This window comes from Triticum aestivum, unplaced genomic scaffold (assembly GCF_018294505.1).
Source record: "Triticum aestivum cultivar Chinese Spring unplaced genomic scaffold, IWGSC CS RefSeq v2.1 scaffold18334, whole genome shotgun sequence".
Lineage (NCBI taxonomy): Eukaryota > Viridiplantae > Streptophyta > Magnoliopsida > Poales > Poaceae > Triticum > Triticum aestivum.
In genome coordinates, this window is record NW_025225442.1 from 62,497 (window position 1) to 89,992 (window position 27,496).

General features: G+C 44.9%; 3 protein-coding genes and 1 long non-coding RNA gene across 11 annotated transcripts; 1 reads left to right on the plus strand and 3 right to left on the minus strand.

Moving 5' to 3' along the window:
• Window positions 1-1,666: 1,666 nt before the first annotated feature.
• LOC123172207 (G patch domain-containing protein 8) lies at window positions 1,667-7,191 on the minus strand. Its single transcript, XM_044589220.1, has 7 exons — window positions 6,810-7,191; window positions 6,465-6,750; window positions 3,450-3,604; window positions 3,074-3,217; window positions 2,810-2,919; window positions 2,548-2,698; window positions 1,667-2,088 (listed from the first exon to the last, which is right to left on the minus strand). The coding sequence occupies exons 1-7, from the start codon at window positions 6,810-6,812 to the stop codon at window positions 2,002-2,004; spliced, it is 936 nt and encodes a 311-aa protein (XP_044445155.1). The 5' UTR covers window positions 6,813-7,191; the 3' UTR covers window positions 1,667-2,001.
• Window positions 7,027-11,795, plus strand: LOC123172206 (tRNA (adenine(58)-N(1))-methyltransferase non-catalytic subunit trm6). The gene is made up of 13 exons (XM_044589219.1): window positions 7,027-7,197; window positions 7,292-7,422; window positions 7,522-7,636; window positions 7,743-7,824; window positions 7,918-7,988; window positions 9,105-9,146; window positions 9,299-9,423; window positions 9,507-9,600; window positions 9,994-10,301; window positions 10,382-10,487; window positions 10,576-10,681; window positions 10,924-11,010; window positions 11,388-11,795. The coding sequence occupies exons 1-13, from the start codon at window positions 7,064-7,066 to the stop codon at window positions 11,538-11,540; spliced, it is 1,554 nt and encodes a 517-aa protein (XP_044445154.1). The 5' UTR covers window positions 7,027-7,063; the 3' UTR covers window positions 11,541-11,795.
• A 1,130-nt stretch (window positions 11,796-12,925) lies between these two features.
• LOC123172204 (putative disease resistance protein RGA4) lies at window positions 12,926-21,544 on the minus strand. Of its 8 annotated transcripts, none has more exons than XM_044589216.1 (13): window positions 21,292-21,544; window positions 21,160-21,214; window positions 16,160-20,944; window positions 15,939-16,062; window positions 15,452-15,597; window positions 15,120-15,288; window positions 14,845-14,938; window positions 14,659-14,742; window positions 14,429-14,514; window positions 14,225-14,330; window positions 13,996-14,147; window positions 13,820-13,907; window positions 12,926-13,734 (listed from the first exon to the last, which is right to left on the minus strand). In XM_044589216.1, exon 3 carries the CDS (start codon window positions 20,561-20,563, stop codon window positions 16,166-16,168), a length of 4,398 nt encoding a protein of 1,465 aa, XP_044445151.1. In that variant the 5' UTR covers window positions 20,564-20,944; window positions 21,160-21,214; window positions 21,292-21,544; the 3' UTR covers window positions 12,926-13,734; window positions 13,820-13,907; window positions 13,996-14,147; window positions 14,225-14,330; window positions 14,429-14,514; window positions 14,659-14,742; window positions 14,845-14,938; window positions 15,120-15,288; window positions 15,452-15,597; window positions 15,939-16,062; window positions 16,160-16,165. The 8 variants fall into 8 exon arrangements, with proteins under 8 accessions (XP_044445151.1, XP_044445150.1, XP_044445147.1 ...); XM_044589215.1 differs by having other exon boundaries at window positions 14,845-15,034; XM_044589212.1 differs by lacking the exon at window positions 15,452-15,597 and having other exon boundaries at window positions 14,845-15,034; window positions 16,160-20,589; window positions 20,689-20,944; window positions 21,292-21,543.
• Window positions 21,545-23,385: 1,841 nt separating this feature from the next.
• Window positions 23,386-27,182, minus strand: LOC123172208 (uncharacterized). The gene is made up of 5 exons (XR_006485510.1): window positions 26,997-27,182; window positions 24,371-24,562; window positions 24,161-24,238; window positions 23,801-23,949; window positions 23,386-23,708 (listed from the first exon to the last, which is right to left on the minus strand). It is a non-coding gene; the product is annotated as an uncharacterized lncRNA (long non-coding RNA).
• Between the last annotated feature and the right edge of the window lie 314 nt (window positions 27,183-27,496).

The window sequence follows — 27,496 nt, forward strand, 5'->3', positions numbered from 1 at the left end:
GAGTTGCTAAGTAGATGTAGACCAGTTAAACAAACATACATGCTGATCCCAGTTGCTCACCTGCCCCACTAGCTTAACTGCCCTAGCTAGGCCCCAGTTCATCCTTGGTTCCTTGTCCCTCTCTCTTAATCAATTAATGTTAACGTCATGCTCATCGACGTGTCGTACGACATTGCTATTATTATTGAAGATAATTTCTGCGGGGAACATGATTTTTGGTTTCTTGCCAATAACTTGGATTGGGATGGTACGTAGCGGGGCACATGGAGGCAGATTGGTGTTGTACCATACCCACTCACACTGACATGGACATAACATATACACATGAGCCTCTGTATTTGGCACAACTGATGGAAGAGAATCCAGATGAATGCGTGTTGAGATTCGTTCGGTATGAAGGAGAACCCACGCCGATCCCCCGAATGCACCATGATGTGTTGATCAAACCTGAATCTCCAACCAAAACAAACATATATAGGTACCAATTGACATACATCTCCGAGTCGTATGGTGTTATTTATTTAATTATTTAAGATTAATTGTGTGGGGAGAGGAATTCCGGTTTGTTGCCAAATAGCTTGGATTGAGATGCTAGCAGCAGTAGCAGGGCACATGGAGGCAGGTTTAGCAACTGACATATTCATCTACAAGTAGTAACCTCACCTTTCTTTAGCTGGCTGGCTATATCGTCAAATGGATGTGAAAAAAGCTGGAGAGGAAAAACAAAACATGTACTAGTGCTGAAAGTGTGTCACCTTTCTAGGATGGATAGCATGAAACTGAAGCTAGTGAGTGAGAGAGGCACATGAGAGAGACCTGACCAACCAACCATGCATGGACATGCATATGGCAGCATGTGTGTGTGTGTGCGCGCGCATGCATTATTCAGAGCAGTGAAGAGGAATACTAGTACATATGCATGCATGTTACTCCTAGGTGCGAGGCATCTGCAGGGCCAAGCTAGCAGCTGCCCTGCAAGGCTCCATGAGTCCATGTCCATGCATACGCCCTCACAACAAAACCCCAACCAGCAGTGCTGCATGGACCATGCAATGCATGTTCTCTCTCTCACACACACACAAAAAGATCAAGGCCACAGCAGAGGAGGAAGAAAGTGAAACATGGGGCTCATCAGCTTATCCATAACCCCAAGTGCAACTGGGTTCAGGACCTGCACTTACTTTGCAGTCCAGAGGGAGAAGATGAACAAAAAGGCCAATAATTGGGAGACCTATTGGTTTCAACAATGGATGGGTGCTGATGCATGCATGCATGTTATGTGTGCCTGATGATGATCAGTGTTCCTGACATGCCTGCGTTGCACGCACTCACTTGCCCTGCGGCAGCAGCCTGCAAATAAGTGGAGGCAATAACTTCATACTGAGATGTATGCATGTAGGTGTGATCTGATCTCTCGAGACTGTTTACATGTCAATGCATGCAGCCATGTTCACCATGATGGACCACAGCTCCTCCAGAGACAGGTCAAGCCAACTGCCTCCTCAGTCCTCCCAGGGGCTCCATCAGCAACAAGCCATTTATTTGCACTTTGATCTGATCAATCACCCTCCCTTTTTACCTGCTATGTCAAAAAGTGAGAGAAAAACACTTCACCACCACCCACCGACCGCCGCCGAGGAGGAATCTCGCAAGACTCCAACAGGGGTGATACAAACGTGCCCCAACAAAGGGAGGGCCGGCCATCTTCTTCTAGTTGCCAGCTTGTTGCCATGGCTCAAGCCAGTTAACCACCACTCTCATCAACATGGAAGTACAGACAGACAGAGTTGCTCTTACAACGTACCATCAGTTCAATACAATTGACACCGCAACGTCCAAGTCCCTGTTTGTTCATGGGGTTGGCCAAGATGCCGCCGCTATCAATCCGCATCTGGTCAAACCAGCGGCACATTACATCCATGGTGTCTTCTCAGGGTCAAATCTGCTGACAAGGCCGGCATTCCCCTCCTTTCTCAGGTATCATCTGACGGCAAAGGAAGATCACGCCTCCTCGTCGCTGTCGTTTCCGAAGACGGAAGGGACCTTGGTGCCAATCTTTGGCTTCTTGCTCATGCTGCCAACAGGTGCCTGTCCATTGTTACAAGGAATGCTCAGTCATAATGATCTCACTGACTTAGCTTCTAAAGCATGATACATGTACAGTGAGTTTGACAGAAGACAAGCAGGAGACATATGTGGAGTTAGCAAACAGGAGCTAAAAGTAAGTTCATTTGTGGTCTGCACAAAGAAGACAGGGATAAGAGGCTAAAATATGACTATTTGAGAAACAGATCTCTTTTCTTTGCACAGCACAGAATTGCATATTCTTGCATGTAATTTCAAAAGCGCAACATTATTTGCAACATGTACATGTGGTAATCTTTTGGGATTCTTTGCACTGAAAAAAAAAATGCTGTTTCTGAAGCAGGAGCAGAACATGCTCATGCTCAGTTTAGAGTTACTAGAATGCAAGCACAATACCCTTTACTTCCATTAAGAGTCATATCAGCTGAACAAAATGTGGTGTTGATGTAAGAATTAAGATACCTTGGAAGGGGTCATTTTGGAGAAGCCAAACTTCAATGTTCGACGCTGATCCTGATTGCCCGGGGTCGGCAAGTTCTTTGACGTAGCTTGCTCTCCTGAGATATCTGGTTGTTCTTGCTTCTCTTTCTGCTGCTTCCTATGAGCATCTGCCCTGCGAGTTCCATTAAGGAAATTACAATTTTAACATAATTCAGTGCATTCCTCAGGAAAAACAAGCATTCATCGTGTTTTATTAATTGAGGACAAAGTACAGAATGCATACAGTTGGGCAAATTTTGCCAGCTCCTTCTCTTCTCGCTGCTGCTCACGTTTCTGCCTATCATCACGGTTGCCACTGCCGCCGCTTTGCATTTCTTTCATTTCCTTAAACCTCTGCAGAACCAGAACCATATAAAGTCTCGTGTTAGGAGGAAAAGGATACATAAGGTATCAACAGCAACAAAGATGCACATATGGCATAGGGTAGCAAAAAGTATCAGAAAATAAAAATCAGCGAGAGAGAAATTCAATAGAGCAAATGCATTACCTTCCTATGATTATGGTCATATGAGCTTAGATGACTCTCAAACTCATATGCCAGCTTGTATTGCTTATTACAGAGGCTGCAAAAGAACGTCTTCTGTATCTCCTTAACCTCACTGCGGATTTTCTGCTCACGTTCTGCTGTGACCTGGATTGTCATGATTCGCACCAAGCAGGGAAAAGAAGCCACCAAATAAAAAGTGCACAGGATGCTCAAAAATTCATGAGGGTTGATGCTACAACTCCATATCCAAATGGCACACCAGCATAGGTGCTATGCAGCGTCGACAATCAGATACCGGTTCTCACAGCTGAAGCATCAACCCGGAAGAATCTCAAACGAAAATACAGAAATTAGCACTCAGTGTGTGATTGCGCACCTCACGCTTCTTAATATGCTCTTCGGTCTCCTCAAGTTCAACATTTAATCTCTTTCTTTGTACATTGTCCTCAGCTGTGAAGAAGTCATCCTCCTCTTGCTTTCCCACTCCTAATTTTGCATCCCTGATACCAGCTTTTATTGGCTCCAGTATACCTGTATTGGAATAACGTAATGTGTTGTTGAGGTGCAGGAACTAGATGGCAATGCTAAATTGTAAAACGCCTTCGGAAGAACAAAATATCATCTCAGATGAAACTGTAGCATAAGTTTAGAACAAAAGATGATGCAGAAATAAAAGAAAATATTCAGATCTTCAGTAATATGAAGCACTAGATATACTATGGTTACCAAAGTTGGCGAGAAAACTACTGCAGATTAATATTCTTCAGGTTCTTTTAGAGTATAATAAAGCTATAGCGTGTGCTGTGAGCCTGTGATGGTGGTAGCATACTTATGTCCTTCAGAGCATTAAAAGAGACAGAGACTAAACTCTAATTGGAACTTGCTTTACGTTAAGGTTGTTATCATTTGTCAACAGCACTCGAATTCAGTCCAGGCAGCTCTCAAACAGTGCAACTGACTTGTACTAGTACTCCAATTCAAAGTCCAAGTGCACTCATTTGATACACCAGAACTTTATAGAAACACATACAAATGTACCAAACAACATTAACAACGATAAGTCCCAAGTTCCAATGGCATGGCCAGAGGCTCTGCACTTTCAGATCTATCAATATGGACTTTTTGTTCATTGCAGTATCCTCATCTTTGTTTCCTTTAGTTCCTCTCTCATTCTTCTGTCCGGTTCCAGGTTTGGTGATTGATTTGTTCTGAAGGCTTAGGAGGCAGAGAGCCTACATTGATGGGGTTTCACAGGGGTCAGCAAAGAGTTGGTGCACTTTCCATGGGGATCGATGACGACAAGGGATGCCACGCTCTCTGGGATGACATAAGCGCTTGCCACCAGCCGCAAACTCGCTTTCGTGCATGATTTGTTTTAAGCATCGTTGAGACTCAACGGGTCCAGAAGACTGCACACGGATGGCCCCTGCAACCTAGACCACTGGACCAACATGATGACACTAACCAATGGTTGATACTCCCTCCGTAAAGAAATATAAGAGCATTTAGATCACTACTTAACAATATAACCTAATCGTTTAGGTATGGTTGATCTAAACGCTCTTATATTTCTTTACAGAGGGAGTACTACACTTCGATCCTAGGATTGAAAATGTCAAATTGGCAAACTATATAGTAGTGTATGCATGGCAGCAATTGTGGACTACTATTGCATTGATGAATGATACCACCTTTCTCCAAACACAAAACTCTCGACACTTGCCCAAAAGCTTCCCTAGACAAGCTTAAAATTTAGCAAAACCACAGCTATGTGAACTAACATGGTGTCAGACAGCTAACAAAACCAGCACAATCGACATTATGCCGTAGGTCATGCAGCTGGGCTGCTGGGGTGTCAACAGCAGCCTCTGCTATGCCTTCGGCTACTGATTCTACTAATTATTGGCTCTAGCTGCATCGGGACAACGAAATGTATTGTTGAGGTGCAGGAACTAGAAGGCAATGCTAAATTGCGAGCCTTCTTCTTTGGTCAATGATGGTATGTCGTGGAAAAGAACAAAATAGCATCTCAGATGAAAAACTACAGCAGTGAGTTTAGAACAAAAGATGATGCAGGAACGAAAGAGAACGTTCAATTTTCGGTCATATGAGGTACTCCCTCCGATCGAAAATAAGTGTCACAGTTTTGAACTAAGGTTAGTTCAACCTTAGTTCAAAACTGCAACACTTATTATGGATCAGAGGGAGTACCAGATATGCTCCTGTTACCTGAGTCAAGGAGCAAGCTACTGCAGATTAATCCTCTCTGGATCTTCTAGAGTAGAACAAGGCATCAAATCTACAGTGTCTGCTGGGATGGTGGTAGCAGACTTCTATCCTTTATTGCATTATTAAAGGAGTCAGAGGCTAAATTCTAACCGAAACTTGTTGATTTACGCTAAGCTTGTTTTCATTTGTTAACAGCAGTCAAACAAGGCCACACAGCTCTTGAACAGGGCAACTGACTTCTATGGCAACAAGTGTGGACTACTGTGCTGATGAATGACAACCCCCCTATCTCCAAGCCCAAAACTCTCTGACACTTAGCTCGCCTAAACATGTCACTAGTCAGGCTTAAAATCCATGGAAACCACAACCAAGGAAATTAACATGGTGGCCGTCAGCAAACAAAAACCAGATCAATCGACATTACGCTGTCTGTCCTGCGGCTGCGGCATCAATAACAACCTCTGATATACGTCTTGGGTTGCTGATTCTACCAATTATTTCATCTTCAACTAATTACTAACCCATGAGCTTGAATACAACGACGATGGTGTCTGAAAGAAGGATGGTGATGGTTGACCAACACAAAACTACAGCAGGTTCAAATTCAATGACTGAAGCTGAATTCTAACAAAAACTTGTTGCTTTCACCTAAGTTTATTTTCATTTGTTAACAAGAGTCAGACTAGGCCACACAGCTCTCAAACAGGACAACCGGCTTCTATAGCAGCAAATGTGGACCGTTGCATTGACGAATGATAAACCCCCTTTCTCCAAACCAAAAACTCTCGACGCTTAGCTCACCTAAATGTGTTGTGTCCCTAGACAAGCTTAAAATCCAGCAAGACCCCAACCAAGACAAGCTTAAAATTAACATGGTGGTCAGTCAGTCAGCCAGCTAATAAAACCAGCACAATGGACATCACGCGACCCGTCCTGCAGCCGCGGCGTCGGCAGCGGCCTCTGCTACGTCCCCGGCTACTACTGATCGTCCTAATTGTGTCAATTGCAACTAATTACTAACCGATGAGGCAGAGTCTGAAACAGCCAGGGATGATGGCTGACAACAGTTGTGTCAATTGCAACTAATTACTAACCGATGAGGCAGAATCTAGAAGCAGGTGAGAGCAGAAAGAAAGAAAGAAAGAAAGAAAGAAAGAAGGACCTTGCTCGTTCTTGCCGAGGCCCTTGCCGGACTTCCATCCCATCTTCTGCAGCAGCCTGAAGCCGACGTTGGAGGAGGCGAGCCGGGTGTCGACCGAGGCCTGCTCCAGCCCCTCCGTGTCCAGGTTCTCCACCGGCCGGTGCCCCCTCGGCAGCCGGAACTCCACCTCCTCGTCCAGCCGGTCGTACCCTCCCCCGTACTCCTCATCCCCCGCCTCCTTCTTCCCAGAGGGCGGCGGGTTCTTGCTGCCGCCGCCGCTGCCGATGCCGCCGTGGCCGGGCCTCTCCTGCGCAGCACGAGTCAGATCTGCAGCGCGAGTCGGTCAGAGGAAAGCAAAGCACTCACCATGGCTCGCTAGGGTTTTCGCCGGAGCCGGCGCCGGCGACGAGGGTGTGGGGGGATTGGGGTTTGACGATGGGCTCTCTCCTCTACCCTCACCCTCTACGTAGAACTAAACAAGTCCTGATGGGCCGTGCTGGGCTCAGCCCAGTCTCGTCTTGGAATTGGGTCCGGTTTGGGTTGTGAACGACCCGGCCCGCGTGTAAAACGGTTAAACCCTCGGCTGGCTCCGTCTCCCCATCCCGGACTCGGCGACTCCAATGGCGCAGCCGCCGCCGCCGCAGACGACGCCGGTGACGGCGGTGATACCGCGGGAGGCGTGGGAGGGCTGCAGCGTGCTCCTCGACATCAACGACGGCGACCGCCTCGCCTTCTTCCGCCTCACCCCCGGCGCGTCCGTACCCCCTTCCCTTACCCTCTTTATTAGCTCCCTGCTCCGAAACCCTAGCTAGCTGCCCACGCTGACGTGTTTGGTGTGGTTGGCGCAGGACGGTGAAGATAGGGGACAGGAGCTGCTCGCTGCAGCCGCTGCTCGGCCGCCCCTTCGGCTCCCTCTTCCGCGTCGGCCCCGACGGCCTCCTCCCCTGCTCCGCCGCCGCCGCCGCCGCGCCGTCCCAAGGCAAGGATGGCAATGTTGTCCCTTCCAGCTCATTCATGTACTCATTCAAACATGCTCTGCTATTTTGCCTTAGTAATAACAATGGCTGGAATGGTACAGATGATAGGCCACGGGACGGTGGCCGGCCGCAGGACGAGACGAGGGACAATAGGTCCCTGGTCGACAACAACACCGCGCAGACGCTGTCCAGCGAGGACATCGAGGCGATGAAGCGGTGAGGATTCCATCCAACCGTTTTCCACGTGTCCTGGTTGAGCAGGATGCTTATTTGTCTGCTCTATGTGTTAATGAGATTTTGACATCACGTGCGACTTTAATAGGGAGGGTGCGAGCGGTGATGCGATCGTGGAGGCCTTGATAGCGAACAGCTCCACATTTGGAAATAAGACGGTGTTCTCACAGGTTGGTATCAGTTACTTGTTGTCTGGTTTGGTACCTTCATGTTTTCTTTGGAGGATGATGAGGGCTGATTTGGGTTGATTGTTTTGGCTGCAGGAGAAATACAAGCTGAAGAAACAAAAGAAATATGCGCCTAAAGTGCTCTTGCGACGCCCCTCTACCCGAAGGTATCTCATGCCGCCCCTTTTGCAGCAGCTTAACTATCACATACCTTTTGAAAGCGAATACTGTCAAACCTGTTGTGCTGTATGAGTCATGAGTGTGACAATCACGTATGTGACCATATGTAGTGTTTATATGACTATACAAAAGATACGTCTTCTGATGAGCCCTTTCTAGTGGATGTCTGGTCCAAAGTAGTGAACCAATATCTCTGAACTCTGAAGTACCTTCTTAACTGAAGTTTGAAGATTCTTGTACTGTTGTATGAATGAAGTAGGAGAAGTAGGAAAAAAATTCATTGATTAATTTATAATTTCGTACAACAATTGATGAAAGCACATCTAGCATATAGACTGTTGCTCTCTATTTCCACATCACCGCCATCTCTCTATGGCAGTAATCCAGTCTGTTGTGCTTAATTTTACATAGCCCAGCCAACCTTAGGTCACACCAACTTCTACCGGGTAGTGGGCTACAATGTACAATTTGAAGGCATTTGAATACACGCTTCCTCTGTGTTTTTCATCAAGAGATGCAAGAGACATAATGATTTTATATGCTATCATCATTCATCAATACAGCCGAATGTGTGCTTCTTAATCTGAATATGACATGGAACATGGTGTATCAATTGATAAAGTGCGTAGAGAGGGAAAATAAGAAGAAGACTAAAATGAAATGTTTCTGAACTTGTTGCCTGTGGAATTTGAGTCGCACAGCTGCTCTTTTGAATATTTTTGTATCCTCTGTTTCATTAAAAGTGCTGGTATAGGGTATTCAGAACAAGAAATAACTTGTGGCTGCATAAAAGCCGCAATGCAAATTAATTTGTTAAGTTGGTATATGGATATGTTGTTGGTTGGGATGGGGATGGGAGGGTTTTAATTTTCTCTTAATAGAGCATGTAAGTTTTCCAGCTTTTGACTTGAAAGGTTACCGGGTGAACTGGATTTAACTCTGTTATTTGGAAAGTTGCCATAATTTGAATAATTTTGTTATAACTTATATTTGCAAGTGTTTGACACTTGAACAAATTATTGCCTTCTAAATTATGCTCATTGGATTTAGAAGTGGAAGGTGTGCAAAATTATCTAATATTTTTGCTCCCGTTTATGCTACAGCATTTGTGAGACATATTTCAAGAAGTATCCAGCTCGAATAGGGTAATTAATTCCCTTTCATTACTTTGTGGAGCCAATCTATTCTTTTCCTTTTCATCATCATAGTCAATTTCTTGATCTTGTTTCCTAGAAACAACGGAAGTGTATAGCTATAGCACTTAGTTACATAACACTGTCTTTTCTGTGTTCCTCAGGTTTATGCGAGTTGATACGCTCTCCCTCTTGTTGTCAATGGCAAATGTTGGTGCATATTCAGATGTGCTTGCCGTTGATATGGTTGGGGGTTTAGTTGTTGGAGCTGTAGCTGAACGCTTAGGAGGTAAATTATGCTTGTGCATCGCCATTTTAATGCATATGTTAGTTTACAATCAATATTGATTGCCTCTGTTATTTCTATTATAGGTACAGGATATGTTTGTAGCACATATCTTGGATCAGCGCCCAGCTCTATAGACATAATAAGAATGTATAATTTGGACAGCGAGATGACCAGCAGGTAAATCCAATTTTTGAGCACTATATGGCTTCTCATTTAAGGAGATAGTCAGTTAGAGAACCTTTGGAAAGCAAGCAGGAGTATAAATTCATACATTAATCTGAAACATACTCCCTCCATAAACTAATATAAGAGCATTTAGATCACTACATTAGTTATCTAAACGCTTTTATATTAGTTTACAGAGGGAGTACTTTTTACCCTTAAAGTGGCTATAAGACCATACTAAGAATGTTGGTAGATGCATTATTTACAGTTTCAGATAATATGCAGTATGTACATGTACCTACGGATGAGCACCTTAATCAATTCTTATCATTATGTGTTATATCTTGAATCGTCATCTATTACTTTTATCAGTATGTACATGTAACTGTATGAAGCTCCATTCAGGATTTTCCAGGCACCACTTAGCGACCTGTGCTCCTTGAAAAGTTCTGGCAATGCTCCTGGTAGCGTTCAAGGTGATGCGGTCGAACCTAGTGGAGTACCAGACGAGAGTCTTCAGTCATCCCTGGAAAAACCATCTGATACAGAAGTATCAGATGGGAATGCGCAGTCAACGACAGCGCAGCCAATTGTTATAGGGGCCCCTGAGCCTGCAACGGATGAGCACCTTAATCAAGGTGACATCCCAATTGATATAGAGGCCCCTGAGCCTGCGGATGAGCACCTTAATCAAGGTGGCATTTCTATGCCGGGTAAGCAGTGATCAATCTATTACGAAGAACTTTCCATGAGAGTGTGATGTTCGATCTACTGATGCTATCTTGATCTGTAGATTGCAAAGGAAGTAATGGCAATTCAATAGCTCCCAAAGCACCGAGAGCAGGAAAAGCACCCTCACCGGAGAGGATGAAATATTGGGGAGAACATGGCTTTAGCAGGTAACGTGAAATATACTCCATCAGTAGAAAACAACTGCCGTATGCGTCTAAATATTTTCATTAATATACTGGTCTTGTGTTCATGTAGTTTGATTGTTGCTGCTCCGGGACATGAGGTGGAGAGTGTGGTTGCTGATTTGCTTCCACTCTTGTCTTATTCAGCCCCATTTGCCATTTATCACCAGTATCTTCAGGTAAATCATTGTTCTTTACAATTGATACAGATGCCAAAATGTTTGTCTTGCGGCATTTCTGCAGATCACTTTCCTTTATAGATTGAATTTTCTTTAAAAATAAGTCCTGTCGCTTCCCTGAAAAATTAGCTTATATGTGTTAAATTGACCTTTTCTTTGTTTTATCCTGATTTCTGTTTGCTCATTTTGTGAAGTGTGGTTTTGCTGTTACTTATCTTTTGTTTTCTGGTGTCTACATGCAGCCTCTTGCGACTTGCATGCATAGTTTGCAAGTATCAAAAATGGCTATTGGGTTACAGATTACTGAACCCTGGCTTCGAGAGTATCAGGTCAGTACGCTAGGCATTTTCTTCTTGTTTTTATAAGCCTGATTAATAATACCTCTTGCCAGTAAGGAATGTAGAGTAATAAAATGTTTGAAGGTCCATATATGGATACCTGTCTGAAGCCTAAATTACCAAAGTGTGGCTGTTTATAAACCAATTTTGTTGCCACCCTACTTGAGTACTTATAACTGCTGGGTTGTGTGGTGTGTGATGAGTAACAAAATTGGTTTACAAATGCAACAAAATTGGTCTGTGACTTGCAAATGCTACTTATAAATTCAATTAAGGGTCTGTGACTAGTGTCGCTAATTATGCAGGTAAAAACCAGAAACTGTGCTGATTTCCTTGTTTTTTTCAATCTCCCTTACTTCTGGATGCAGGTCCTTCCATCGCGCAGCCACCCACACATGCAGATGAACGCGTTTGGTGGGTATATCTTGAGTGGCATCCGGGTACACAAGCCAGACCCGTCGGGAGCACGAGTGCAAGAGAAGTCATCTGGCGCAACGGAGAGCATGCTTGTCTCGTTGTAACTTCTTTTGTCTACGGTTTGCGTTGCGGCCTAGCTAGGTCTGAGGAGTATACTTATAAACAAGTATGTCTTGCATCCTTCCCCTGTGGGAAGGACATGTAACATATGTCTGCCGGCATTCGCCTGTGTTGTAACTGTGGTCGATTCACATCCCAGTTTTGATTAATTCACTCTCGTACCAGTGGAACATTGATATTGCCATGGACACGGTTTTACACACCGTCCGTTTACCGCTTTCTCTAAGAATTTACCACCATGAATGATGAACCATACCTAGTGACTTTGCCTAGCCAACATGTGCTTGTTGTCTGAAGAAAATTGACCCGTTTTGCTGTTCATCAGAGTCAACCCTCTTTGAATGAGAAAACGAATTTGGAAAAACAATGTGAAGCACACATTTAGTTACTCTGCAAAAGCATATTTCAATGTTATAAAAGCTTTGGTAGTAAGATTTGGACCTTTTTTTTTTTCCAGTGGACAAGGTTTGGGATTTTGGTACTAGAACTCAAATATCTGAAATTTCAAAAACTATTCAGAATTATTTTGAGATTTCTTATTAAATTTTGAGGGGGAAAATCTGCTATATTTGAATTTGATTTAAAGCGTGTCAAAAGTTTTGATATCAATTTTCTTTTGATACCCACTGAAACTACCGAAAATGAAATGGTGAACTCTTCCTTTTTGTAGCTTTGACAACATTTGGGTTAAGACTTGAAGCCCGTGGAAATTATCCCGCCACTGCGAACTCTTGCCTAGCATAAATCTATGCCACATTGGCTCGAAAACTACATGTGGGTGTGAATATCTGGCGTTATATATTTGAGGGTTATCGCTCTGCTAAGAATCTGGAGGTGAAAAGGATCCTCTCCTGAATTTTGTCGCAAGTACTACATGTTTTTTTCTGCATACTGCTGATGCTAAGCAGAGAACACATTCTGATAATTGATGCTAAGTAGTTGGTGAAGGATTTCATGCTAGTTAGAGCTGACAAACATAGTAACACTTCAGTGTAACTACAAGGAAAGGTGCCCCTTGCTGTGCCGTCACGACCCGAGAAGTAAATATGGATGCTGATAGAATGTTTCATCAGATGATGACAATGATAATTTATACTCCCTCCGTTCCTAAATAATTGTCTTTCTAGAGATTTCAACAAGTGACTACATACGGAGCAAAATGAGTGAATCTACACTCTAAAACATGTCTACATACATCTGTATGTTGTAGTCCATTTGAGATGGCTAGAAAGACAATTATTTGGGAGCGGAGGGAGTATGTAGCATGTCTAAGATGTTTCATCACTTCAAAAGAGAAACTTCATTGTGTTTGTGTACAAAATCACAAATTTAACCGCTGCTACCAAGTCTGGAGCACAAGACCATGCAGTTGACGGCAAAGAAAAGAAGCTCATATATTTGACGAGATCACAAAATGTTGATGCATAAAATGCAGTAAATGGTGCTCCTCTCCTCTCTATCTTGGGCCCTAATTTGGCGATGATCTACAGGATTTCCGGAACACAACTGGAGGTCATGGCTTCAAGCAAGCCAGATGAGATCAGCAGCATTCTTCTGCTGAGAAGAACAAGTAGCAGCAAAGGAGTGACAAGAGTCCCAACTAGTTGAGAAAACTAAATTACTCTCAGATCACACCTAGCAGCTAGGTGAATTCAGAGGATGGCCGCGACAGAAAATATATAGCGAATTAAGGGTACGCGTTCACGCCAGCCAGGACATGGCGGCCGGGATTTACCCCAAGTACAGGAAGTTGAGCTCCAGGGCTATCATGTCGATCTGGCGTTTTGTACCCATTACAACCAGTGAAAGGTAACTTCTTTGTTGAGCTAGTGAAAGGTAGATTTTATACTTCTACTAATGTAAAAGCTGGTGAACAAGGAGACAGTAAAAGTAATTCAAATAGTGGCAGCTCTAGTCTTCAGAGCCGTTGGATGCATGATCAAGGGTGTGGCAGTGTGTCGGAACTCCGTGGAAAGCGGTGGTATGTTGCTGTTAGATTTGATGAAGATAACCGCCGGGTGTCGATTTCTTCAGATAACAACATGGGAAGTGTCGATTTCTTCAGAAGAAGATGCAGTCTGGTTCCTAACAAGGTGTGTAAGTAATTGGCAGTGTTCTGCTGGAGCTGCAGTTCTTGGCGAGAACCGTGAGTAAAAAACCTTCTCAAATAACTCACAGCTGCAAAATTCAACCAGCCATTCGGTCAGCTGATTATTCATAGCGTCCCTCTACACAGAGCAGACATACATAGCCTCCTTCTTACCTTTGCGGTGTCATTTTTTCGTGATGAAAGGCTGTCAGCTGCGCATTGATGAAATGATAATCTCGCTTTGCTTGTTTGCCATTATGGCCTGCGCAGATGAGTTGTTTGTTAGTTAGTACAAAAGACCATCCCTCCGTGTGATTAGAACGAAGCATATCTGAATATTTAGACCTGACCTTGATAGTCTATTTGCACAATGCAGCAGCAGCAGCAGCACGAGGATACCTTCGAAAACATCATATGCAGCAGCAGCTTAAGAATGTGCTTTGGGGGATGCTATTGGCAATGGCTGCAGCAATTCCACAGCGCTTAAGATGGATTTGGCACACTGCATCAGAGAAAGAATAGAATAAGGGGCAAGGTATCAAAGATGTCACAAGGAATAGTTGACAGTTAAAACTTAACACTGCATCCGCCGAACACCACCAATCTCCTGTGGCTATTGCACTGGAAGAAGACTGCCAACCACACCTTCCCCCGAACTCAATCTGTTGCTTCCAAGGAGATTGATCTACAAAATGGAGCAAACATCATAACTGAGATTAGCTACCGACAGTACATGCATGTCTGACTGAAAAAGGTAAAATTATACCAGGGCAAGGTACTTACAGTCCCATAACTAGATAGGCAGGTTTCGCATGTAAATAGTTGGGGGCACCAAGTAAATCCCCGGCATTAATCGACATCCTGATTCACTGTTAATAAAGGTAATTTACATAATAATGTTATACTGAGATGGAACAAACTAGTGTTATTTATAAATAGGCTGCGATTATGCACCTTAGTGCCATAGTGGAATTTTACAATTTCAAAATTGCACATGCCCTGCAATGCATTACCATGAGACTGTTACTACTGCTTATGATCTGAACTGGCTCCACAAGTGCATTTGATATGCTATGCCGGTCACTCTTCTGAAGGTCCTATATGCCATTAAATTTCATTAAACAACAGCAGTTAAGACAGATGCAAGAATACCTGTAGACTGAATTGAAAAACTGCAAACCTATCAGTTGCAAGTATACCTGGATGGCAAAACAGCAAACATGATCAGCAGCAACACACTGACAATTCATTGTTTTCCATAACTATACCAAGATGATTCTTTGATCCCTAAAACTGAACATTTTCCAGGCACACCTTCAGTCTTCATGAGTTTTGGACAAAATGTAAACACAAGTGGCTTGAAAGCCCACCAAACAAACATAAGAACACCTGAACAACAAGCCAACAGAAACTAGAAATGCAAGAACACCTGGTAGTGACAGCAACATAGCAGTATATGAAAAGAAAAAATCACCTTAATATCAGCAGCTTGACCCGAAGTCTCATTTATTCCATACTGATGTCCTACTGCTATTTTGATTGTGACACCCAAAATAGGGAAGTAGACTGCCACGTCTTGATGAATGATAATAACCCAAACTTAAATGCAAGATATGAAGAAGCCTATACGATCGAACGAACACCTTCACAGAGAACCAAAAAAATGGTAATCACATTTTTTGTTGGTAATTACATATAGAAAAAAAATAAGGCTTGCAGAAGGCATTGGCTGCTAATAATGTCGATTTTATCGACTTGTGGAATGACAAGGGGCATTGAGAAACAAATCTTAAATACTTTCACTACCGTTGAGAAGAAAATGGAAATCTGATATTACAGGAGTAAAAGTGCATTTTTTTGCTGCGAGTTTAAGTGGAAGTGTATATAATTGATATTGATGTGAGCACCCCGAATGAAGGTTCCTGCAGCTAATTTGCATGTAATGGCTCTGCCTGAAAATTAGAACCAAGAGGGATCCCAGATCAGAAATGTGTTGTTCCTACTTTGCATCAAAGAAAGGTGCTGAGAAGTCTCAATCAGAAAGGTATTTTGGGTGCACCCCCATGTGCTTAATCCCCATCTTATTTTCTGCTTCTCCTCTCACATCTACTTTGCTTCAACCAAATTATCTCTTCTATCTAATTTCTGGTTGCTAGATAGATCAACTTCTCCACCAAAAATCCCCAAATATTGCTGTTATTAGTGTGTAGTAAAAGATCAGGGCAATCAGCACACGTTGTGTCTTATCAGATATAGTACAGCAGGAGTAAAGTTCCAGTTTAGATGTACTTACCAGATCTAAGTAGACGAAAGGAAGACCACAGCCACAAGGCCCTTGTGTCATGCATGTGTTTGAATGGGAAGGGAAGAGCGCTACAAGGCTAGAAGAATGTACAAGGGAACTCCATGGCATTGTCCTGCATAGTGGATGGGAACAAACGCAATGTTATTAAGCAAGCACGATTGCAGGAAAAGGGCAAAGTGGAAAACCACAAGAAATGATGTTTGTGTTACCTTGGATCAGAGTATATGGACTCTTGGGATGGTTCCCTCCAACCCCCTGCACTGCTGTTTTAGCTCCTCGCTGCATTTGTAGACATCTAGCATTTCCAGCGAATCCGGGAGGCCATCGTTGGGCAAGGACAAGATGGCTGGACAGAGGTTGACTGATAATATCTTGAGGCTGGTAAGGTTACGCAGCCCTGCAGGGAGTTGTTGAAGGTCCTTGAAATTCCAAAACACTAGTTTCTGGAGGGAGGAGAAGAGTTGAAGGGCGTCCTCCTGCTCCTTGATGAACCGCTCCATCCCTTCACACCAATCCCCCCGAAGTTGCAGCTTGGTGAGGGAGGAAGAGAGGAATCTGCAGATGGGTGCAGCAAGAAGTCCTGCTATGTCATCTGTCCAGAGCTCATGCAGTGTGGATGAAACATGCTGTGTCTGCTGCTCTTCACCTCCCTCAGCATCCTTCAAAGCCCGTCCAGAATTAGGATCCCAATCAGCAAAGAATCTAGGGCTGCCAGCGACTTTTAATTCATTGAGCTGGCCCCCAGTAGTAAGGAGAGACTGCAAGCCCTGACATTTCAGATCCTCTCCACAACTAAGCAATTGTAATGTGGTGAGAGAGGAGAGGTTTGAGAGGGGCTCCAGTGTCCCCATGCCTTTCACATCCGAGAGTTTCAGGAACTGCAGGGAGGAAGGTAAAAGGTGATGGGAAAACGAGAAGGTGGATAGAAACTTTGGGGACCACCGTATTGTTAATCTTTTGAGGGATCGCAAGGCTTGGAGCCATCCTCCTCCACCAGGAACAAGAGTTGGCGGGTCCACCAGGACCAGCTCTGAGCAGCTACTGAAGTCCAATTCCTGTAGTGAGTCACACAGATGAGCTGGGAAGAGCAGCACCCCATCATCGTGTTCCTCTGCTGCTGCTGCTGCTGTTATTTCACCTCCCCCCATCTCTGATGCTTCTGATGTTGTTTGTTGCACATCCACCCCCACTACCAGCTTTTTTATGTGTTTACAATTCGATATCTCCAAATTGGAGAGCTTTGGGAGGTGGGGGAGGAGCTCTGTCAATTCCTTCCCACTATTACCATTTAAGTCGTTGATCTTGATATACTCAACAGGGAGTTGCCATTCCACATCACTCTGACCTCCTCCTGGTGGTCCAACTAGACCAACTGAATCTTGTACAATCAATGTCCTCAGCGAGGTTAGCATCAGAAGGTGCTTCAACCCCAGAGGTGGGCACCTCTCGAGTGTCAGCTTCTCTGTAACTGTTTCTTTATCAAAAACCAGCACTTGGTCTAAGCTAAGAAGATCACTCTCTCCGGTAATTTTCAACTCTGCTCCACCGGATGATTTCGAGTATGCAAACTCCTTTAGCATCTTTACACATTTCATCGTGACAGAATGCAGCCTTTCGATCCGGGAGATGTGAATCACTGGCAAGAATTCGGGGCAGTCGCTTACCTCAAGCTCTTGTAGCTTAGGGAACCAATCTGGGGAAACAATGTGGTTTGAGAAAGGCAACCCCAACAGTTTTGGGCACTTCCTAATGACCAGAACTTGCAAAAGAGGGAACATATGAGCATCCGGTGGCAACAAGTCTCCACCTGTGTAAACCCATTTTTCAAAACTTCCAAGGCCAATGAGTATAAGCTTTGTTAGCATGCAAAAGCTTTTCACTATGATAAACTCCTTCAGTCTGTCAATATCCTCAAAACATAATTCACGAAGATCCCACGCCTTCCCTAAAGAAGGGAAAACTTCCCAAGAAACATCATCCAGAAAAAGAGATTGTAGAGCTTCAACAGCGAACTCATCACCCAGCCATGTTGGACAAGAAGGACCTCCATGCCCTCTAATGCACAACACTTGAAGATCTCCATGAGGTTGAAGGCTCTCAAGAACCGCTGCTTCCACACCAGGCTCAAGACTAGATCGATTACTGTCCCAGTCCAATGTTAACCTCCTCAAGTATCTTTTCTCCATCAATTTTGCTTGAGCTGCTTCTTCTTTTGTATGAATTCTCTCCAGGTTATAGATGACAAGCTCCCTGAGCTTGCTTAAATGCTCTAGTTGCTTTGGTTCAAATCCTTCACTTTTTTTATTGACTCGAAATACCTTCAACTCTTCTAAGAGTTTAAGTTTTCCCACATTATAAATATCTGAATGAAGCTCACTTCTGGCATGAATATGGCACAGTTTTGCAAGATTGCTCATGTCTCTGGGCAAATCAGAACTCCCACACCATTGCTCAAGATCTAGAACCCTTAAATGGTAAAATTTAGAGATGTTGAGTGGTAAATGCATCTCTCTGTCACATGTCCCTAGACATAGGCATCGTAGGTGGACAAGTCTTGAAAAGTTATGTATCATGGACTCCATGGGATACGTCATGTCAAGCAAATAAAGAACGTGAAGAGTATTTGCTTCCCAAAGAAAATCACCAAAGATCTTGGCAAAACTTCCATCCATTTTACCAAATACCATCAATGTGTGCAAATGTTCAACATTCAATTTTGTCTTCAGTTCTTCCAATTCACTTCTTAATTTTTCACCTGACACTGCATCATATTTTCCTAAGTCATGTGTGCTTATAGACAAGTGTTGGGTGGTTGGCTGAATTTCCACTGATCCAACATTAGGGAGACGTAAACAAAGACAATCATGCGATGCAACCTTCACTGCCAAATCATGTAATAGGTCATGCATAACATACCGCTGATCACCATCAGTTTCCTCTTCCCTGAAAAATCCATAATTGACTAACTCATTTAAATTGCTCAAACCTATATCTTCAAATGTTTGATTTTGATCACTAGGTATCAAAATATCTAGTCCAATCCACAGGCTGATGAGATCATAGCTATTCATATACATATCTTCAGGAATTAATGCAGAATAGGAAAAACATTGCTGCAGATGGAAAGGGAGAAAGTCATAGCTAAGCCTCAAGGCAGACATAATTCCATCGGTTTGCTTTTCCCATTCTTTACTTTTGAGGACCCTTTTCCAATGATACAAACTATGTTCTTTACTCAGTAATCTACCAACAGTCTTTGCTGCAAGAGGGGAGCCCTTTAGTTTTTCCATTATCTTATCTCCGGTCTCGAGAAGAAATTGTTTGTCCCTTGGATATTGCCCATCATCAAAGACAAATGCAAGAAATAACTTGTTAAACTCTTCGTGCTCTAAACCATTCAATTCTTTTGGACAGTCAGTTGTTTTAACTTGCTCTGCTATGTTTTTAAGCCGAGTTGTGACTAGAATCATGGAACCCTTTTCTTGCGATTGACCGAGTGTCAACAATAGTTTTTTCCAGTCATCCCCGTTACTAATCTGCCATATATCATCCAATACAAGTAAGAACCTTTTACATTTTAATCTTTGTTCAATCAGCTCTTCAGTTGTGCTACACTTTTTTTCACTTTCAACTGCAGGGGTATATCTTTTAATCTCTTCTAGCACCTTATCCAGATTGAAATTGAATGACACACATATCCAAATCTTGACTGAAAAATGATTCTGCACTTGTTGGTTGTTATATATGTATTGTATGAGAGTTGTCTTTCCCATTCCCCCGGGACCAACAACTGGAAGCACGGTTAGACCCTTGTCACAATATTGACCCTTGGTGATATCATGTATGATGCTATTCATGACATGGTCTCTCCCATACAGCTTTGGCTCTGTACTCTTAGCTCGGGTGATGGGACGACTCTGGGCAATGTCTAGGACAATTCTAGGGCCACAACCCTGTAGAATCTTGTTAACCTCATTGCGCATAAGCTGCAATTTTTCTGTGACGGCCTTCATCTTTTGAGAGAAATCAACCCTATTAAACTCGAGCTCTGGGGTATCTTGTGCATTGTCACGATCGTCATCACCAAAAGGTGGACGTGGGGAAGATGAAGAAGGGAGGAGTTTACTCAGCTTGGGCAGGCATCCGCTGACCTCACTTTTAGCGCCTGGCGACAATGAGGAGCTGCCGCATGACCTCTGTTGGCGCTTAGCATGCTGCCAAGGGCAACAGCTGACCATTTTGCCAACAGCTTTGGCGGTGTGGCGAGCATTGAAGGCGAGGTCGTGGACGCCACCCTTGCCGTGCTGGTCGGCAGCATCGTCCGTGTTGTGGAGCTTGTCGTGGATGCGGAAGTAGTCCAGCTCGTCCAGTAAGTCTTCAGCATTGTGCGCCAAATCCTGCAGCTTCTGCAGCAGCGTCTCCATGGCGGGCCCACCAAGCTCCTTGAGGGCAGCTTGCTCGAGTGTGGCCTTCACGAGCAGCAGTTCCATGCTGAGGGCCTCGACGTTAGGACCAAAGTTCCTGGCGGCTGCCCAAGCCCCCAGCACGCCATCTGCAACGGGGGCCAGCGCCTTGCCCACAACCCATTGCGCCGTGCTGAGGGCGGCGTACATCGTCTGATGGGTGTGCGTGCCTGCACCTGCATCGATCCGCGATTGATTATCCGTCAGCAACCAAATGTGATTAATCCTGGCTGCTGGTAGCTGCAAACTGAAGGAGAGGAGTAGGTAACGCGCACGTTGATGAGGTCCGGTGTTGGATTTCGCCTGCCCAGGCCCTAGCTTAGCTGCAAAAGGGCTGCCTCAGGTTGCTGCACTTAACTCATCACTTAACAGCCAGTCCTGATGATCTCATTGCAGGAGGACTGGAACAGCTTACATATCCAGGAACCAATCCAATGTGATTTTAGATAAATCTTGGTTGCTGGTAGCCGCAAATCAAAGGCCTAGCTAGCTGCAAAAGCTTTCCCTTGTTGATTGTCTTGGGTTGAGCCGCTGCACGAACACGAAACAAAAGTAAATACTAAGTCAAAAGAGCTGTTGGAACTCTGTTTTTCGTTTGTAGGTGTTCATCTTGCGCCAGGACACGAATCAAAATCAATCCTAATGTTAGATCGAATGGACAAAAAAAAGAAGTAAATCCTAGAGGAGATGGTGCTTGTAAAGGCTAGCTCGAAATGGAAAAGTTGAAAAAAAAAGAGGAGACGTACGAGGCTGTCCGCCGGTGATGTACGCTGCCAGGGCGGTGACCGGTGCCGCTGCGACCTGCGGATGAGGGTTGTGTTGGGTTCAGTCAGAGAGAGAGAGGGAGGGAGAGAGACGGCTAGGGTTGTGTTGCGTACCTGCTGCTATGCGCGGCGGCAGGACGGTGTGGCTGGTCCAGATCCGGGAGCCGTGGTGCGTGGTGACGGGAAGAGTGCGGGAGGCGACGGAGCTTCGGGCAGGGTATGAGGCGGCGGGCGGTGCGCTGCGCTGCGCTGCCGGCCGGCGAGGCGGAGATGAGGACAGTTGCCGGGGAGTGGAGAGCAGAGCAGAGCAGTGGAGTGAGAGTAAGAAATAGAGAGTGAGTGGTTGGTGTAATAAGTGCTGGAATGGATCTGGACGCACACAATAAGTTCTGTATCAATATTTTTGCTTGACTTGACCTGCCAAAGCCTTTGCTTAATGTTTTGTTTTTCATCCTCACCATATACTTATACTCGTAGCATGGTACTCCCTCTGTAAACAAATATAAAAGCGTTTAGATCACTATTTTAGTGATTTGAAGGAGCAATGACTTTTTTCATAGCATCGACAAGCCGAGCAGGGCATTCATCGCGGCCAAAGTCCGAACAATCCCCAAGACCGCGGGATCAGGATTTGAAGAGGTGGAAACCGGGGCGCAATGTACGACATCGACGACACTTTCTCCTAGGCTTCTCCCTCCAGTCCGGCCAGATCTTGCAAACCACTTGCCGATCTAATCGACAAGAGTGCAGCTCTGCTTCCGGCGGTAGATCACTTTTTCCGTAGGATATTTTTGCTCTCTCCATATGTTTGGCGCTGCGAGTTTTGTTTTCAAATTTGAATGGTCGGTCAAGTCTAGTAGCTACTACCTCTATACAAAAATACGAGACGTTTTTACGGTTGGGAGAGAGTAGTAGTAGTGATTGGCCGCGCAAAAAGGGCAGAGCGTGGTGGTGTAAAAAGAAGCGCTCAAAGCGATCTGATCTGATTCGGATGGGACATGACGCACTGTTGTTGTTGTTGTTGGGTGGTAATAATTGGGAGAGCTTGATGGACTTGACATTTTCCAAAAGTCTTACAGTAGCTTACTATAGATAGATGAATAGGTTTTTTTGTTTTTGGGGCACTATATATTGATCTTGCACATTTTCGGTGAGATAATATATACAGGGAGGTTCACAAGCTGGCATGCGAGGATGCATGGAGCCCAAGCGAGTCGATCACGCGAAGGCAAGAAGCATTATTAATTTGAGTTGAGCTCTAGTGTAGTATTTATTTACAGAGGGAGTATGTGTTCATTTTCCACAATTTGCTTTCAAGAATTAATAGATCCATGCATGGATGGACAAATAAAAAAGGTAGGTGCGTTTAGTACTAGCAAGAAGAATGAATGTATATATTGAGCCCGCTCGCAGCAGGTTTTTATCTCTGGCCTCTGTAGACGCGACGCGGTTCGGCGGTTGTGCTTTGGCCTGTAGAGCATCTAGAGTGCTGCAGAGTGTATGTGTGTGCAGCAGCACTATACTAGTTTAGTTTGTGATGAACACAAGCAAGCAAAGCAAGGCAAACTTGTTAGAGGAAACGGGACGTCGGTGATTGTAAATTCAGTGCGTAGAGGGTCCTCTCCAGGAGTGTCTGTCTGGCAACCACTCTGCTCGAGATAGATAGATAGATACTCCCTCCGTCGAAAATACTTGTCATCAAAATGAACAAAAATGAATGTATCTAGAACTAAAATACATCTAGATACATCCCTTTTATTCATTTGGTGACAAGTATTTCTGGACGGAGGGAGTAGATAGATAGATAGCTAGGTTGCGATGCCGGTGGAAACGAAGGTCACGGGAATAAGCACAAACACATGGCGGGCGGGCAGGCGGATGAGAGCTGACCTGACCCTGTGGCATAGCAGTGCGCTTCCTTCCACTTCCAGCGGACGGAGCAGAGGTCGGGCTGGGGACCACGCCGGCAGGCGAGCAGAGCGCATCCCCGTCCTTGCCCGCCGGTCGCCGTCGCCGCCGTCTGCTGTTGGACTCATCCATCATCGGGGAGCAGACAAGGAATGGTGGCCCACTCCGGTGAGCCTGTAATTGCCGCAGGGCCCGCCCGGTGGGCTTCTGTTTTTTTTTTTTGGTTTTTTTTTTGACGTGGGGCTTCTGTTTTGTTTATGCGTCACAACGTGAATCTTGTTTATGTGAAAGATATTTTTAGAAACTTTTGTCAACATTCTTTAATGTCTATTGAAAGAAAATATTAGCATTATGTACATACTTCCTCCGTCCGGAATTACTTTCGCAAAAATGGATGTATCTAAACGTATTTTTGTTCTAGATACATCCATTTTTATCTATTTCTGTGACAAGTAATTCAAGACAGAGAGAGTACAAAAACTTTTTAAAAATTCTAAACATTTTCAAACACCCTGAACATTTTCCAACGGGGCCTAGCGCCTTCTCCACCACCCATTGTGCCATGCCGAGGGCAGCCTCAGCCATCCCCTGGCCGGACACAGGGATGAACGATTGTGCAACACCTGCATTGAGGAATCAAAATAAATTTGTTGGTAAATAGGCTGCTAGCTGGAAGCTGCAAATGAAAGGCGAGGAGTGTATGTATAGCACCTACGTTAGCGCAAGCACGCCGGTGATGGGGTGCCGCCTGCCTGCCTTCCTTCCTGCCGGTGACGGATCCCTCTGCCTGGTACCTAGCTGCTGTAAATGGGGGATTGAGTTGCAGCACAGCACAGCACAGCACAGCAGGCCAGGGATGGGTACCTGTTGAGAATTTCCAATCACAAGACAAGTATAAATGCAGTGCAGGCATCAGGCCAAGAATTTACAATCACAAGAGAAATTTAATTACGGCACGGAGAGGGAGAGTGGGGAAACATGCATAAACGGAGAATAATCGTTTTCTTTCTGTGTGTGGTGAACCAAACTCAGGCATTAATCCTATGGTGCCACAGAGAGGGGAGGGGGATCAGACCTGCTGCTGTGCGTCGGAGGTCTGCCGTGCCGGTGATGGATGCTGCCTGCCTGCCTTCTGCCGGTGCCGCCTACCTAGCTGCAAATGGGGGTTGAGAGAGTCACACCCGGGACAGTACAGGAATGGAGGCACTGAAACAGAGTACGAAATATGAGAGAGAGAGAGAGAGAGAGAGAGAGAGAGAGAGAGAGAGAGAGAGAGGCAACTGACCTGCTGGTGTCCGGTTCAGATCCGGGCGGGAGCCACCGTCGCCGTGGTGAGAGGGCGAGATGACCCGAGTTGCGTCGACCGCGGAAGGCAGAGGGGGCTGCGTTCCCGGACGGAAAGGCGGAGGTGAAGGGCAGCAGGGGCGGGCAGTGGAGAGCAGAGCAGAGGAGCGCCGGCAGTGGAGAAGACAGACAGCTGACAGCACAACCAGCTCGGCAGAGTGAGTGAGTGGAAGACTGAGTACTACTTTCTATCCGGTTAATCTAGTCTAGACTTAATTTGCATGCTATGTATGGATGATTTGTGCTATTTTCTATCCGAACTTTGATGAATAAAGTTTGTACTCGAATATGAGAATGTACATGTAAGCTATTGATGTGTTAAAGTTTTCTATGTATGAAAAAACATGTCACTGAATTTGTGCTCGAATAAAGTTTCCAATGCTACAATTATTATGACATATAACTGGCATGTTATTGGTTGAAGTTAAATCAGAAAATATGAAAATGTCATGTAAGCTATTGATGTGTTAAGCCAAGGTGTAGTAAGTAAAAGCTGTGTGACATGTACACATTGATCTATATAAACAAGAGAAATAAGTGTATCTCTAAATATGAGCTTCTTACTTTACTTACTATGATCGTATGATGTTTCTGAATCTGTATTGGTAATCAGCAGGTACGGTTACAAGTCATCAACTGAAGTAAGCAAATTAAGCGCGCATCCCGTGAGAGGCAAAAACCAAGAGTAAAAACAAGACTAGGCAGCGGGTCTCACGCTGGTGGCGTTGTGGTCTTCAAGGCGCTGGCTGGCACAAGGACAAGCCATGTGAATGAGCTTGGTAAGCGAGTGTTAATTAATCAGCGATTTAACAAAGCTAACGTGGTACATTCGATTCGTGAGGCCAAGGCTCTGGTCGACAGTTGTTCTACTACCATGTAGTCTATGTCTATGAGATTTTACCATTCCATTGAAAACAGAGTAGAGAAAACACCGGGCATCCAGTCGACCTGTGCCGCTATGCCTGGTGAATGGGGTCATTTAGATTGAGGTTTCTACTGATATACTAGTGATATTGAACTGAAGGAGCCTCAGTTGTGGCGCCCCTGAACAAGTGATCAAGCTCAGGCCAGTGACCTGCTTGAGCCAAAGATGCGTATGCCCATCTATACGTTGCTCCGACCGGATCTGATCAACAAAACTAATCGCTCCCATCCCATCCCTTGAAGCAAATCCAAGAGTAAAGACAAGGCTGCGCGCTGGTCTCAAGGCAACTGCCGGTGCAAGGACATGCCAGCATGTGAACGAGCTTGGTAAGCTGAGTGTTAAAAGACAGGCACCAGGGAGGCATCTAGCGCCTAGACTCGAGTTTGATCATATTATAGTACTTGAATTGGCTCCCATAGGTCCCAGCTTTATTCCCTTCAAGCTCAGGCTCGTCTCTTGAATCTTGATGTATGGTGGCCATTACTACTGAATTTTTGGGGGCGCGCCGAGAGACAGACAGTAGGACAGATGCAATTCCACTGAAGACAAGCGCACAAGGACATGCCATGTGAAGGAGCTTGGTAAGCGAGTGGTAAAGGCCACTGGGCGGTAGCACCTAGACCCAAGTTGATGATATTATACTTGAATTGACAGTAGGCAGCCGCGCAAAGCCAAAAGTAGTTCTCTTCTGCAGTAGTAATAATCAGGCTACTAGCAGCACTTCTTGTCCCACGGATTAGAAAAACAAAAAGGGACAAGGGGCTGTCAGCAGCTACAAATAACTAGTACTAAATAGTACTAAAATATACTCTTGTCATCCCAGAATATACTGATGCATTTTGATACATTAGGCCAAGGCTCTGATCAAGAGTAGTTGTACTAACATGTAATTATCTATGAGATTTTACCATTCCACAAAAAAACAGAGTAGAGAGAGCAGCATGCAGAGTCAAGTTTGAGAGTGCTAACGACACTGGACATGGATACATTCGAGCTGTGCAGCAATGCCTGGAGTGGAGTTGATACGAGAGAGGGTGGGATCAAGAGAGACCAGGATCACATTTGGTTTGGCTCCTTTAGTATCGAGGTCTCTATTGATATACTAGTGCTAGTGAACTGAAGGAGCCTCAGTTGTGGTGGCCCTGAAGAAGTGATCCGCTTGAGCCAAAGATGTGTATGTCCATCTACACATTGCTCCCACAGATCTGATCAACTAAACTAATTCCAAATCCAAGAGGAAGACTAGGCTCCGGGTCTGGCGCTGGTGGTGTTGCGGTCTTCAAGGCGATGGCCGGCACAAGGACATGCCAGCATGTGAACGAGCTTGGTAAGCTGAGTGTTAAAAATACGCACATTGGGGGCCAGCGCCTAGACTCAGGTTGATCATATTATACTTGAATTGGTTCCCACAAGGGCCAACTTTATTCGCTTCAGCTAAAGCTCAAGCTCGCCTCTTGATGTGTGGCGTCCATTAGTTAATTTCACTGATGCAAACAGGCGTGCGTGCACGCGGTCGGCAACTGAGCCTGAGTGGTTGGTTGGCCTGAAGCTAGCTAGGTGGCGGTGGAAGGAAGCTGGTGCTGGTGGGAATAAACACAAGCACCTTCAGGGCAGGGCGCGGGCACAACACATGAGAACTGACCTGTTGAGGTGAGTGGCGCTTGCTTCCAGTTCCAGTTCCAGCGGACGGAGGAGAGGGCATGCCGGCCGGGGAGCGGAGCATCTTCAAGTCGTCGTTGCCCGCCGTTGGACGTCTCCTCGCCGTCGCCGCCGTGGTCGGAATGCTGGGTAGAGCAGGGGAGGAGGGAATGCTGGGTGGGTGGCTTGGTCGAAGGTGGGCCCGGCTACACGACTAGTATCCTCTGCTCTTTTCATCTCGAGCTCATCTGCTCCCTGCTGAATAGTAAAATCCGAAAAAATAGTAAAAAAATCTGAATTTTTTTTTCTGATAACCATTGATGAAAGTTTTAACATCCTGCAAATTTTCGTTATGAAATAACATTTGTGAAGGTCTGGACAAAAAAACAAAATCGATGCTTCAAAATGCTTCCAACAATAGTATTTTCAGAGTATCGACTTTTTTTTTGCGCATACCTACACCCACTTTAATAAAATAAAATAAACAAACTTTAATAAAGTAAA